At 43.7% G+C, this 13,506-nt stretch overlaps 1 protein-coding gene across 5 annotated transcripts in view; it reads left to right on the top strand.

The window, feature by feature from the left end:
- LOC120020919 (2-oxoglutarate dehydrogenase, mitochondrial-like) overlaps nucleotides 1-8,976 on the top strand; it is a 53,429-nt gene extending 44,453 nt beyond the window's left edge. For all 5 annotated transcript variants that reach the window (XM_038964553.1, XM_038964548.1, XM_038964549.1 and 2 more), the window contains 11 exons: nucleotides 626-728; nucleotides 3,415-3,543; nucleotides 3,733-3,883; nucleotides 4,989-5,116; nucleotides 5,331-5,509; nucleotides 5,698-5,769; nucleotides 6,445-6,573; nucleotides 6,697-6,769; nucleotides 7,216-7,379; nucleotides 7,545-7,699; nucleotides 7,840-8,976. In XM_038964553.1, the coding sequence (XP_038820481.1) occupies nucleotides 626-728; nucleotides 3,415-3,543; nucleotides 3,733-3,883; nucleotides 4,989-5,116; nucleotides 5,331-5,509; nucleotides 5,698-5,769; nucleotides 6,445-6,573; nucleotides 6,697-6,769; nucleotides 7,216-7,379; nucleotides 7,545-7,699; nucleotides 7,840-7,960 (1,404 nt within the window). In that variant the 3' untranslated portion in view covers nucleotides 7,961-8,976. The remainder of the gene's footprint in view (nucleotides 1-625; nucleotides 729-3,414; nucleotides 3,544-3,732; nucleotides 3,884-4,988; nucleotides 5,117-5,330; nucleotides 5,510-5,697; nucleotides 5,770-6,444; nucleotides 6,574-6,696; nucleotides 6,770-7,215; nucleotides 7,380-7,544; nucleotides 7,700-7,839) is intronic.
- The last annotated feature ends 4,530 nt before the right edge of the window (nucleotides 8,977-13,506 follow it).

Genomic DNA, 13,506 nt, shown 5'->3' with positions numbered 1-13,506 from the left:
GGATGCTGGCCCATGTTGACTCCAATGCTTCCTGCAGTTGTGTCAAGGTGGCTGGATGTCCTTTGGGTGGTGAACCATTCTTGATACACACGGGAAACTGTTGAGTGTGGAAAAACCCAGCAGTTCCTGACACAAGCAGGTGTACCTGGCACCTATTACCATATCCCGTTCAAAGGCACTTAAATATTTTGTCTTGCCCATTCACCATCTGAATGGCACAAATACACAAACCATGTCTCAATTGTCTAAAGGGTTAAAAACACTTATTTAACCTGTCTCCTCCCCTTAATCTACACTGATTGAAGTGGATTTAACAAGTGACATCAATAAGGGATCATAGCTTTCACCTGGATTCACCTGGTCAGTCTATGTCATGGAAAGAGCAGGTGTTCTTAATGTTTTGTGCACTCAGTGTATACTATACACCATAGACTGCCCATAGACATCATGCAGCATAATCAGCCCTTACAAACCTCTACTTAGATATTATATTCTGTCTTCTGTCTTTATATGAAAGACTGTCCTTATATAGAATGTACTCGCTGATTGATATGAGGTACCAAGGTGTTGTTGTTGAGGATGACTTAATTTAACATTAAATCGATATTAACCCTCTCCCCTCTAGGAGGAGATTGCCAAGTATGACAAGATCTGTGAAGAGGCTCATGCTCGCTCCAAAGACGAGAAGATTCTACACATCAAACACTGGCTAGACTCACCCTGGCCCGGTCAGTGTGTGTGTGTGTGTGAACCTAAGTTTTACAATATATTGTAAGTGCATACAGTACCAGTCAAAAGTTTGGACACACCTACACGTTCAAGGGTTTTTCTTTTTTTGTACTATTTTCTACATTGTAGAATACCAGTGAAGACATCAAAACTATGAAATAACACATGGAATCATGTAGTAGTGTTGTGGCATTTTCCTGTATTACCAAATGAGGAGAGTTACAAACCACACACCAGTCAGAGTTATACTTAAACTTCATCTTTAATAATATGAGCTTTACAATAGCTCTTTGACTTTCAGCAATTCACTATCTATAATGAATTGTTAGAGAGTCCCAACATAATGGCAACTGAGATCTTTTATAGCAAAGATCCACCCCCCTAGTCGACATGACAAACCACAGATAATAGGAACTGTTCACAAAGAAAGACTTTTACTTGAGAGAGGAGTATCCCTTAGCCAGATAGCATTCGCTATAAATTATCGTTCAGTTTGGTCTCTAAGACAAGGTTCTAATCTCGTTCCTGGTACTTCATAGCACAGAACTATTACCTCATCCAATGGCATAACTCAATTGTCAACTCTAGATACTTCCATCTCAAGTAAACCCCCTCTTGAGCCCACTCCTGGACAAGCTCACTGAGGGGAGTGACTTGCGGAGTGACTTGCGCACCGACATTGTGGAGCCAAATAATTGGTTCCCCCTTAATCACGCCATCCCTTCACATGGTTTAACAGATACATTCACATATGGAGACAATGTTCCATCCTGTCCTCTTCCCTTTCTGATATTCTGCATAGCACCAGAGACATGTAAAAGACAAGCCTGACCTCTCCCCTCTCTGGGTCTCAAATGACTGAGTCCCAGCTGAGGGAAGAAATGCAATTGCCAACACTAGAGTCTACTAGAAATACATTCTAATAAAAAGTATATCACATAAGAATATTATGCAGATATGACATCTTAATTACTTATGTTACCCAACTAATTCTGATTCATCCACCACAGTAGCCAAAAAAAGTGTTCAACAAATCAAAATATATTTTAAATTTTAGATTCTTCAAAGTATCCACCCTTTGTCTTGATGACAGCTTTGCACACTCCTGGAATTCTCTCAACCAGTTTCACCTGGAATGCTTTTCCAACAGTCTTCAACAGTTCCCACATATGCTGAGCACTTGTTGGCTGCTTTTCCTTCACTCTGCGGTCCAACTCATACCAAACCATCTCAATTGGGTTGAGGTCGGGTGATTGTGGAGGCCAGGTCATCTGATGCAGCAGTCCATCACTCTCCTTCTTGGTCATATAGCCCTTACACAGCCTGGAGGTGTGTTGGGTCATTGTACCTGTTGAAAAACAAATGATAGTCCCACCAAGCGCAAACCAGATGGGATGGCGTATTGCTGCAGAATGCTGTGGCAGCCATGCTGGTTAAGTGTGCCTTGAATTTTAAATAAATCACAATGTCACCAGCAAAGCACCCCGACACCATCACACCTCCTCCTCCATGCTTCACGGTGGGAACTACACATGCGGAGAACATCCGTTCACCTACTCTGCGTCTCACAAAGGTTCGAACCAAAAATCTCAAATTTGGACTCATCAGTCCAAAGGACAGATTTCAACTGGTCTAATGTCCATTGGTCATGTTTCTTGGTCCAAGCAAGTCTCTTCTTATTATTGGTGTCCTTTAGTAGTGGTTTCTTTGCTGCAATTCGACAATGAAGGCCTGATTCACGCAGTCTCCTCTGAACAGTTGATGTTGAGATGTGTCTGTTACTTGAACTCTGTGAAGCATTTATTTGGGCTGCAATTTCTGAGGCTGGTAACTCTAATAAACTTATCCTCTGCAGCAGAGGTAACTCTGGGTCTTCCTTTCCTGTAGCAGTCCTCATGAGAGCCACTTTCATCATAGCGCTTGATGGTTTTTACGACTGCACTTGTAGAAACTTTCAAAGTTCTTGAAATTTTCCACATTGACTGACCTTCATGTCTTAAACTAATGATGTACTGTTGTTTCTCTTTGCTTATTTGAGCTGTTCTTGCCATAATATGGACTTGGTATTTTACCAAATACTGTTGTCTTCTGTATAGCACCTCTACCTTGTCACAACACAACTAATTGTCTCAAACGCATTAAGAAGGAAAGAAATTCCACAAATTTACTTTTAACAAGGCACACCTGTTAATTGAAATGCATTCCAGGTGGCTACCTCATGAAGCTGGTTGAGAGAATGCCAAGAGTGTGCAAAGCTGTCATCAAGGCAACGGGTGGCTACTTTGAAGAATCTCAAATATAAAATATACACTACTGGTCAAACGTTTTAGATCACCTACTCATTCAAGGGTTTTTCTTTATTTTTACTATTTTCTACATTGTAGAATAATAGTGAAGACATAAAATCTATGAAATAACACATATGGAATAATGTAGTAACCAAAAAAGTGTTAAACAATGTAGAAAATGTCCACACTTTTGACTGGTAGTGTGTGTGTGTGTGTGTGTGTGTGTGTGTGTGTGTGTGTGTGTGTGTGTGTGTGTGTGTGTGTGTGTGTGTGTGTGTGTGTGTGTGTGTGTGTGTGTGTGTGTGTGTGTGTGTGTGTGTGTGTGTGTTATTCTCTGTGTAAGCATACACTAACAGTGTGTATTTTTTTATCAATGTGTGTGTGTGTGTGTGTGTAGGTTTCTTCAACATGGATGGCCAGCCTAAGAGTATGACCAGTCCGTCTACAGGCCTGACTGAGGAGGAGCTGGGACACATAGGACACATTGCTTCATCTGTCCCTGTGGAAGACTTCACTATACATGGCGGTAGACAACCACGCACATACACTCAAACACACAAGTGCGCGCACAAGCCCGTACACACACACACATACACACGCGTGGACACACACAATACCTGTGGAAGACAAATACAGCGTAACCTATGTACGTGCTCACATATCCTCATATGTGTGTGTGTGTATGTGTGTGTGTGTGTGTGTGTGTGTGTGTCAGGTCTGAGTCGTATACTAAAGGGTCGTGCGGCGATGGTGGGCCAGCGTGTGTGTGACTGGGCTCTAGGAGAGTACATGGCCTTTGGCTCGCTGCTCAAGGAGGGAACACACATACGTCTCAGCGGACAGGACGTGGAGAGAGGAACCTTCAGGTACTAATGTCACCCTTACGACAGCCTATGTCAATGTTACGACTGTATGTCATACTAAAGTCTCTTGTTTGACAGTGTTATGTGTTATTTGTCATTGCTGAATTATATATTTAAGTTTTAATTGGAATTGTACACATTTGCAGCTAAATGCTGAATTACAGCATACGTCTGTAGGCCTACGTAATTCAGTAAAGTATTCAGACCCCTTGACTTTTTCAACATTCTGTTACATCACAGCCTTATTCTAAAATGGATTGAATAGTTTTTCCCCTCATCAATCTACACACAATACCCCACAATGACAAAGTAAAAACAGGTTTTTAGACATTTTTTGAATGAATTTACCACATAACTGAATGTCCCACGGATGGAATCATCTCAAGGATGATTAATGTAAACAGGATGCACCTGAGAGCTCAATTTCAAGTCTCATAGCAAAGGGTTTTCGCTTTGTCATTATGGGGTATTGTGTGTAGGTTGATGAGGAACAACATTCATTGAATCAATTTTAGAATGAGGCTTTAACGTAACACAATGTGGAAAAGGTGAAGGGGTCTGAATACTTTCCGAATGCACTGTAGTATACAATATTACACTTAAGCAGCATTAAGCAGTCTCACACAGTAAGGCATAGGGCTGTTGTAGTATCCGTCAGTCCGAGTAGGGGGAAGGTTCAGTTTGTGACTGGACCGGGTAGATCCGCCACTGACCATGGCCTCTTGTCTGAGGCAGCCATTTGTTGTAATCCTGGGATTTTGCAAGCTTCTGGACAAAGAATCTGCAGAGATGGGTGCGGCGGGACTCCAAGGACTGCAAGCCCATGTCATTGCATGCAGTCGTAGGATGTGTAGGTGGGGCCCGTGATGATTTTGGTTGCACGTGTTGGATCTTCTCAAGTTGGTTGTGTTGGTGGGCTTTGAGACCTGGGTGCCATACTGAAGCACTATTGTCACATCTTGGTGGTATAGTAACTCGTATTTACTCTCTCTCTCTCCATGTCTCTCCCTCGCTTCTTCTACCCACCCCTCTACCTCTCCCCTTCCTCTCTTTTCTCTACCCATAACTCTCTCTCTCCTTCTCCATCTCTCCATCTCCTCCTCTACAGTCACAGACACCATGTTCTCCATGACCAGAATGTAGATAAGAGGATCTGTATTCCCATGAACCACATCGCTCCTAACCAGGCTCCATACACTGTCTGCAACAGCTCTCTGTCAGAGTACGGAGTGTTGGGTTAGTACACACACACACACACACACACACACACACACACACACACACACACACACACACACACACGTACACGTACGCAGACATGCAGATGCAGTCTTTTATTTAGCTGTCTTTACGGTAAGGCATGCCACAGCATTATGAGGAGTTTTTTTTTTTTTTTACTTCCCTCATGCTTTCTGACCTGAACATCTCTCTCCTTTCCTCCCCCCTCTAGGTTTCGAGCTGGGTTTTGCCATGGCTAGTCCCAATGCTCTGGTTCTGTGGGAGGCCCAGTTTGGGGACTTCCACAACACAGCCCAGTGTATCATAGACCAGTTCATCTGCCCAGGACAGGCCAAGTGGGTCAGACAGAACGGAATAGTCCTACTGCTACCCCATGGCATGGAAGGAATGGTAGGAACTACTGCCTGTCCGTCCGTCCATCTGTGAGGCAGAGTATGTGAGTGTAAACCTGTGTGTGTGTGTATCCGTCCGCCCGTCTGTCTGCCACCACTCATCTACAAGTATGTCTTCGCTTTGAAGAACATTGTCTGTTGTCACAAATGGATGATAAACTACATATCCCATGATCCTATACTCAGGGTCCAGAGCACTCGTCGGCCCGACCAGAGAGGTTCCTGCAGATGTGTAACGAAGACCCGGATGCATACCCTGTAAGTATGTGTGTGTGTGTGTGTGTGTGTGTGTGTGTGTGTGTGTGTGTGTGTGTGTGTGTGTGTGTGTGTGTGTGTGTGTGTGTGTGTGTGTGTGTGTGTGTGTGTGTGTGTGTGTGTGTGTGTGTGTGTGTGTGTGTGTGTTTATTTTTTAAATTTCACCTTCATTTAACCAGGTAGGCCAGTTGAGAACAAGTTCTCATTTACAACTGCGACCTGGCCAAGATAAAGCAAAGCAGTGCGACAAAAACAACAACACAGAGTTACACATAAACAAACGTACAGTCAATAACACAATAGAAAAGAAAAATTGAAAAATGTACAGTGTGTGCAAATGTAGAAGAGTAGGGAGGTAGGCAATAAATAGGCCCTAGAGGCGAAAATAATTACAATTTAGCATTAACATTGGAGTGATGGATGTGCAGATGATGATGTGCAAGTAGAGATAATGGGGTGCAAAAGAGCAAGAGGGTAAGTAATAATATGGGGATGAGGTAGTTGTGTGTGTGTGTGTGTGTGTGTGTGTGTGTGTGTGTGTGTGTGTGTGTGTGTGTGTGTGTGTGTGTGTGTGTGTGTGTGTGTGTGTGTGTGTGTGTGTGTGTGTGTGTGTGTGTGTGTGTGTGTGTGTGTGTGTGTGTGTGTGTGTGTGTGACCTGTCCCTTCTCTCTTGCATAGAAATTCTCTGCTGAGGAGTTTGCTGTGCGTCAGCTGTATGACTGTAACTGGATCATAGTCAACTGCTCTACACCGGCTAACTACTTCCACGTCCTCCGCAGACAAATACTACAGCCCTTCAGGAAGCCTGTGAGTGCCACACGCGCACACGTACATTCAGGTTTACAGAAGCACGTCCTTCACATACTCTAAACACACACATCTCTCCTATTTTTCTCTTTTTCTCCCTCTCTCTTTCTCTCTGTTCTCCAGCTGATAGTCTTCACCCCCAAGTCTCTGCTGCGCCACCCTGATGCCAAGTCCAGCTTTGACGACATGCTGCCAGGTGAGGGAGAGATGGAGGGAGATGAGGGAGGATTTAGGTTCGCAAGGCGAGGAGGTCGGAAAGCTAGCTATGGTCACGATGGCTCCTTCTAACATCTGACGTACGGTACTGTGTAGTTAAGTTATTCGGTAGCAAAGCTATCTTCGCTAAGATATCTGGTGGAACGGGATGAGAACGATTGTCTGAAGTGTCTGCTTGTCACCAGACCTGAGTTCAAATGGTATTTGCTTTCAGTCAAATGCGCTGAGCGTTTGACTGAGCCTGAGCGGGGGTTGCACTTTGGGGACTATTCCATTGGGTTCCATTGCACCAGGCAAGTATTAGAAAGAAAACAAATACTATTTAAATACTGCTTATCAGACCAATGAGAGACGAATGAGTGTGTGTGTGTGTGTACCGTACGTGTGTGTGTTTCTATACTGTGTGTTTGTGTGTGTGTCTTTCAGGTACCCACTTCCAGCGTCTGATCCCAGACAGTGGTCCTGTGTGTGAGAAGCCAGATGGGGTGAAGAGGATTGTGTTCTGTACTGGGAAGGTCTACTATGAACTGACCCGAGAACGCAAGAACAGAGGCATGGATAATACTGTGGCCATTGCACGCATAGAGCAGGTATACACACACACACATGCATACACGCACACATGTACAGTGCACACACTCAGGCATACACACACACACACACACACACACACACACACACACACACACACACACACACACACACAAACACTTCCAATCTCATCTCTCTCTCTCCTCCATCTATCTCTCCTCCAGCTCTCTCCCTTCCCGTTTGACCAGGTGAAGGTGGAGACAGGTCGTTATCCTAACGCTGACCTGGTGTGGTGCCAGGAAGAGCACAAGAACCAGGGTTACTATGACTACGTCAAACCCCGCCTCCGCACCACCGTCGACCGCACCCGCCCCGTTTGGTACGACCAGCCTCCTTCACTCACACCTGCTCACAGGGGAAGATATCAATGAATAATTTGATCAAACCTGGTCAAAGAGTTGTGTTTTGTATTAAATGTGTTCTCGCTTCTTTCTCATGTTTGTGTGTGTGTGTGTGTAGGTATGCTGGTCGTGGGCCAGCAGCAGCTCCAGCTACAGGGAACAAAGCAGCTCATCTGGTGGAGTTACAACGCTTCCTAGATACAGCTTTTAACCTGGACGCATTCACTGGGCAGTCCTAACACACTTATACTAGAATCCCTATGCCCTATACCCCTCAAACTCAACTCTGGACCTCGAAACCAGTTCCACTGTGTTTTTCATTTCCCCCTCTAATCAGGGACTGGTTTAGACCTGGGACACCAGGTGGGTGCAATTAATTATCCGGTAGAACAGAAAACCAGCAGGCTCCGGACCTCGTAGGGCAAGAGTTGAATACCACTGACCTATACACCACACACTACCCTTACCTCACCTGCTGAAGTTACACTGTTTTTTAGTCGGGTTTTAACCTGAATGTATACACGTGAGTCTTAGTAGACTTATACCCTAGATTCTAGCCCCAACACCCTTCATCATACTCTTATCCCTAAACCAGCATACACTGGATAGTCTTAACACACATACCCTGAACCCTCATTCAGTTTCTCTATATTATTTATATATCAAGACACACTATGAACTGTCTGCTATGACAGACTTTAGATACATTGATACGCACACTGACTGACCATAGGTCCTCTTGCACTGTTGAGCAATGGAGGGAAATGTCCACGCAGTTTGACCATGGATCCATTTTAAGAGGAATGTATTCAACCATACAAATGCCCTCCATTTTCCTCTCTCTCACGTTCTATCTCTCACTACTCGTTTTCCATCTTCTCCATCCCTCTCCTCCTCTGTGTTTTAACCATCTTTCATTTATTCTTCCCATTCATCATCTCTTTTCATTCCCCTCTTCTTCTTTCTCTCCTCTTGACCACTCACCTCCCTCTCTTTTCTCCTCCTCCCTACTTTTCCCTCTCTTCCACCTCCTGTGCCAAATGTAAACACACTTTTGGGAGATGAGAAATTACTATTATATTATATAAAAATAGTGTATAAGCTTTGCTAGTAACTTATGAAGAGACAAGGTAAAAATGCCTACTGGTCTGGCGGGGATCTCTTTCGGACTAAGTAAAGGATTTATTTATTTTCGTATAGTGTTCTATGTTTATTCTTTAATCATTTATTCATTCAATAAAGACATTGTCGGTGTCATCGTGTGAGCCTTCAAATGCTTTTCAGGTATCTCATATCTTACATATTAATAACTTATTAATAACATATCTTGGGTGTGTCAGCAGTGCTCAGTTAATTCGACTAATAAACATAGTGACGTCATCAAAACTCATTCCGATTAGCTGGGCTCCCCTGTGGGTGGGCCTGGCTCCAAAGTGGGTGGGCATTTGCCTCCCAAGCCATAGATCAGGGCCTAATGAATTTATTTCAATTTGACTGATTTGCCCCTATGTACTGTAAACCAGTAAAATCTTTGAAATCGTTTAACGTTAGGTTTATATTTTTCTTCAGTATATACAGTACCAGTCAAAAGTTTGGACAAACCTACTCATTCAAGGGTTTTTTCTTTATTTTATTATTTTCTACATTGTAAAATAATAGTGATGACATCAAAACTATGAATTAACACGTATGGAATCATGTAGTAACCAAAAAAGTGTTAAACAAATCAAAATATATTTTATATTTTACATTCTTCAAAGTAGCCACCCTTTGCCTTGATGACAGCTTTGCACACCCTTGGCATTCTCTCAACCAGCTTAATCTGGAATGCTTTTCCAACAGTCTTGAAGGAGTTCCCACATATGCTGAGCACTTGGCTGCTTTTCCTTCACTCTGCGGCCCAACTCATCCCAAACCATCTCAATTGGGTTGAGGTAGGGTGATTGTGGAGGCCAGGTCATCTGATGCAGCACTCCGTCACTCTCCTTCTTGGTCAAATAGCCCTTACACAGCCTGGAGGTGTGTTGGGTCATTGTCCTGTTGAAAAACAAATGATAGTCCCACTAAGCGCAAACCAGATGGGATGGCGTATCGCTGCAGACTGCTGTGGAAGCCATGCTGGTTAAGTGTGCCTTGAATTCTAAATAAATCACAGACAGTATCACCAGCAAAGCACCCCCACACCATCACACCTCCTCCTCCATGCTTCATGGTGGGAACCACACATGCGAAGATCATCCGTTCACCTACTCTGCATCTCACAAATACACAGCGGTTGGAACCGAAAATCTCAAATTTGGACTCATCAGACCAAAGGACCGATTTCCACCGGTCTAATGTCCATTGCTCGTGTCCCTTCTTCTTGTTGATGTGCATTAGTAGTGGTTTCTTTGCAGCAATTCGACCACGAAGGCCTGATTTCACGTAGTCTCATCGGAACAGTTGATGTTGAGATGTGTCTGTCACTTGAACACTGCAATTTCTGAGGCCGGTGTCACGTATACTCCCTCTCCGGCCTCGAGGTCATCAGGCTGCTGATTATCCCGCACACCTGTCACCATCGTCTCGCGCACCTGCGCCTCGTGACACTCACCTGGACTCCATCACCTCCTTGGTTATCTTCCCTGTATCTGTCACTCCCCTTGGTTCTTTCCTCAGGTGTTATTGACTCTGTTTTCATGTCGGTGTGTTGTTTGTTTTTCATGTTCATCGTTTCTTTATTTATTCAAACTTGAACTTGCTTCCCGATTCTCAGCGCACTCGTTACAGTAACTCTAATGAACTTTTCCTCTGCAGCAGAGGTAGTGGCGGTCCTCATGAGAGCCAGTTTCCTCATGGCGCTTGGTGGTTTTTTGCGACTGCACTTGAAAAAACTTTCAAAGTTCTTGACATTTTCCAAATTGAAAAGGGGGATGCCAAGTCAGTTGTACAACTGAATGCCTAAAACGGAACTGTGTCTAACGCATTTAACCCATCAGAGAGGTGCGGGGGGCTGCCTTAATCAACATCCACGCCTGGGGAACAGTGGGTTAACTGCCTTGCTCAGGGGCAGAACAACAGACTTTTACCTTGCCAGCTCAAGGATTTCATCCACCAAACTTTCGGTTACTGGCCCAACGCTCTAACCACTAAGCTACCTGCCGCCCCTGACCTTCATGTCTTAAAGTAACGATGGACTGTCATTTTTCTTTGCTTATTTGAACTGTTCTTGCCATAATATGGACTTGGTATTTTACCAAATAGGGCTATCTTCTGTATATCACCCCTACCTTGTCACAACACAACTGATTGGCTCAAATGCAGTGAGAAGGAAAGAAATTCCACAAATTCACTTTTAACAAGGCACACCTGTTACTTGAAATGCATTCCCAGGTTACTGCTTCATGAAGCTGGTTGAGAGAATGCCAAGAGTGTGCAAAGCTGTCATCAAGGCAAAGGGTGGCTACTTTGAAGAATCTCAAATATACAATATATTTTGATTTGTTTAACACTTTTTTGGTTACTACATGATTCCATATGTGTTAATTCATAGTTTTGATGTCTTCACTATTATTCTACAATGTAGAAAACAGTAAAAATAAAGAAAAACCCTTGAATGAGTAGGTGTGTCCAAACTTTTGACTGGTACTGTAAGTCACACAAATATGTGTTTCATTTAAAAGCCGTACTGATGCTGGTACAAAACTGTTAGTGGCTCTCTTGGTTTTAGGTGGTGAAGACCGGAGTCTGCACCCTGATGACGGTACTGCATATTGATTGTTGAGTGGATGTGTTAGATCCAAAATGATTTCTTTACCCCTCTTACTAGTGAGGTCTCGGAGAGCCTTTTGGTTTGGTTTCTCCCTACAATCTTACCACTGGCATGCACAACTTTCTCGAGGGTATTCTGACTTGCCCATGTGAGGGAGCCAAATCAGGCAACTAAACTAAATGTTAAGACAGGCTCAATAAACATCTGTAAAATGACTGTAAAACAGATTGATTAACACTCAGCCTTCTAAGTTGACACAGAAAGCACAGCCTGGAATGAGATTTTGATAACACTGTTGACTCCAAAACGTAGCTTATTATCCGCTATGTGCCGAGCTACTTACAGTGTATTCGGGAAGTATTCAGACCCGTTCCCTTTTTACACATTTTGTTACGTTACAGCCTTATTCTAAAATTGATGAAATAGTTGTTTTCCTTCAACAGTATACATACAATACCCCATAATGACGAAGCGAAAACAGGTTTTTAGAAATGTTAGCAAATTTATTAGAAATACCTTATTTACATAAGTATTCAGACCCTTCCCGATGAGACTCAAAATTGAGCTCATGTGCATCCTGTTTCTGTTGATCATCTTTGAGATGTTTCTACAACTTGATTGGAGTCCACCTGTGGTAAATTCAATTGATTGGACATGATTTGGAAAGGCACCTGTCTATGTAAGGTCACACAGTTGACAGTGCATGTCAGAGCAAAAACCAAGCTATGGGGTCGAGGGAATTGTCCATAGCTCTTCGAGACAGAATTGTGTCGAGACACAGATCTGGGGAAGGGTATCAAAAAATGTCTGCAGCATTGAAGGTCCACAAGAACACAGTGGCCTACCACATTCTTAAATGGATGAAGTTTGGAACCACTAAGACTCTTCCCAGAGCTGGCCGCCCGGCCAAACTGTGCACTCGGGGGAGAAGGGCCTTGGCCAAGAACCCAATGGTCACTCTGATAGAGCTCCAGAGTTCCTCTGTGGAGATGGGAGAACCTTCCAGAAGGACAACCATATCTGCAGCACTCCACCAATCAGGTCTTTATGATAGAGTGGCCAGATGGAAGCCACTCCTCAGTAAAAGGCACATGACAGCCCACTTGGAGTTTGCCAAAAGGCACCTAAAGGACTCAGACCATGAGAAACAAGATTCTCTGGTCTGATGAAACCAAGATTGAACTCTTTGGCCTGAATGCCAAACGTCACGTCTGGAGGAAACCTGGCACTATCCCTACGGTGAAGCATGGTGGTGGCAGCATCATGCTGTGGGGATGATTTTCAGCGGCAGGGACTGGGAGACTAGTCGGGATCCAGGGAAAGATGAACGGAGCAAAGTACCGAGAGATCCTTGACGAAAACCTGCTCCAGAGTGCTCAGGACCCAAATCTGTCATCAAGGCAAAGGGTGGCTACATTCAAGAATCTCAAATATAAAATACAATTTTTGTTTACATCCCTGTTAATTAGCATTTCTCCTTTGCCAAGATAATCCATACACCTGACTGGTGTGGGATATCAAGAAGCTGATTAAACAGCATGATCATTATACGGGTGCACCTTGTGCTGGGGACAATAAAAGGCCACTCTAAAATGTGCAGATTTGTCACACAACAGTTTTGAGGGAGCGTGCAATTTGCATGCAGACTGCAGGAATGTCCATCAGAGCTGTTGCCAGATAATTGAATGTTAATTCTACCATAAGCCGCTTCCAACGTGGTTTTAGAGAATTTGTCAGTACGTCCAACAGGACTCAGAACCGCAGACCAAGCCAGCCCAGGACCTCCACATCCAGCTTCTTCATCTGCGGGATTGTCTGAGACAGCCACTTGGACAGTTGATGAAACTGAGGACTATATCAGTCTGTAATAAAGCCCTTTTGTGGGGAAAACTCATTCTGATTGGCTGGGCCTGGCTCCCCAGTGACAGATTTCCTTATATGAACTGTAACTCAGTACAATCATACAAATTGTTGCATGCTGCGTTTATATTTTTGTTCAGTATATATTTCGTTTGTTTGTCTTTGAAATAACAC

The sequence above is a fragment of the Salvelinus namaycush genome, chromosome 26 (assembly GCF_016432855.1).
Source record: "Salvelinus namaycush isolate Seneca chromosome 26, SaNama_1.0, whole genome shotgun sequence".
Lineage (NCBI taxonomy): Eukaryota > Metazoa > Chordata > Actinopteri > Salmoniformes > Salmonidae > Salvelinus > Salvelinus namaycush.
This window is presented reverse-complemented; position numbering and strand designations above follow the sequence as displayed.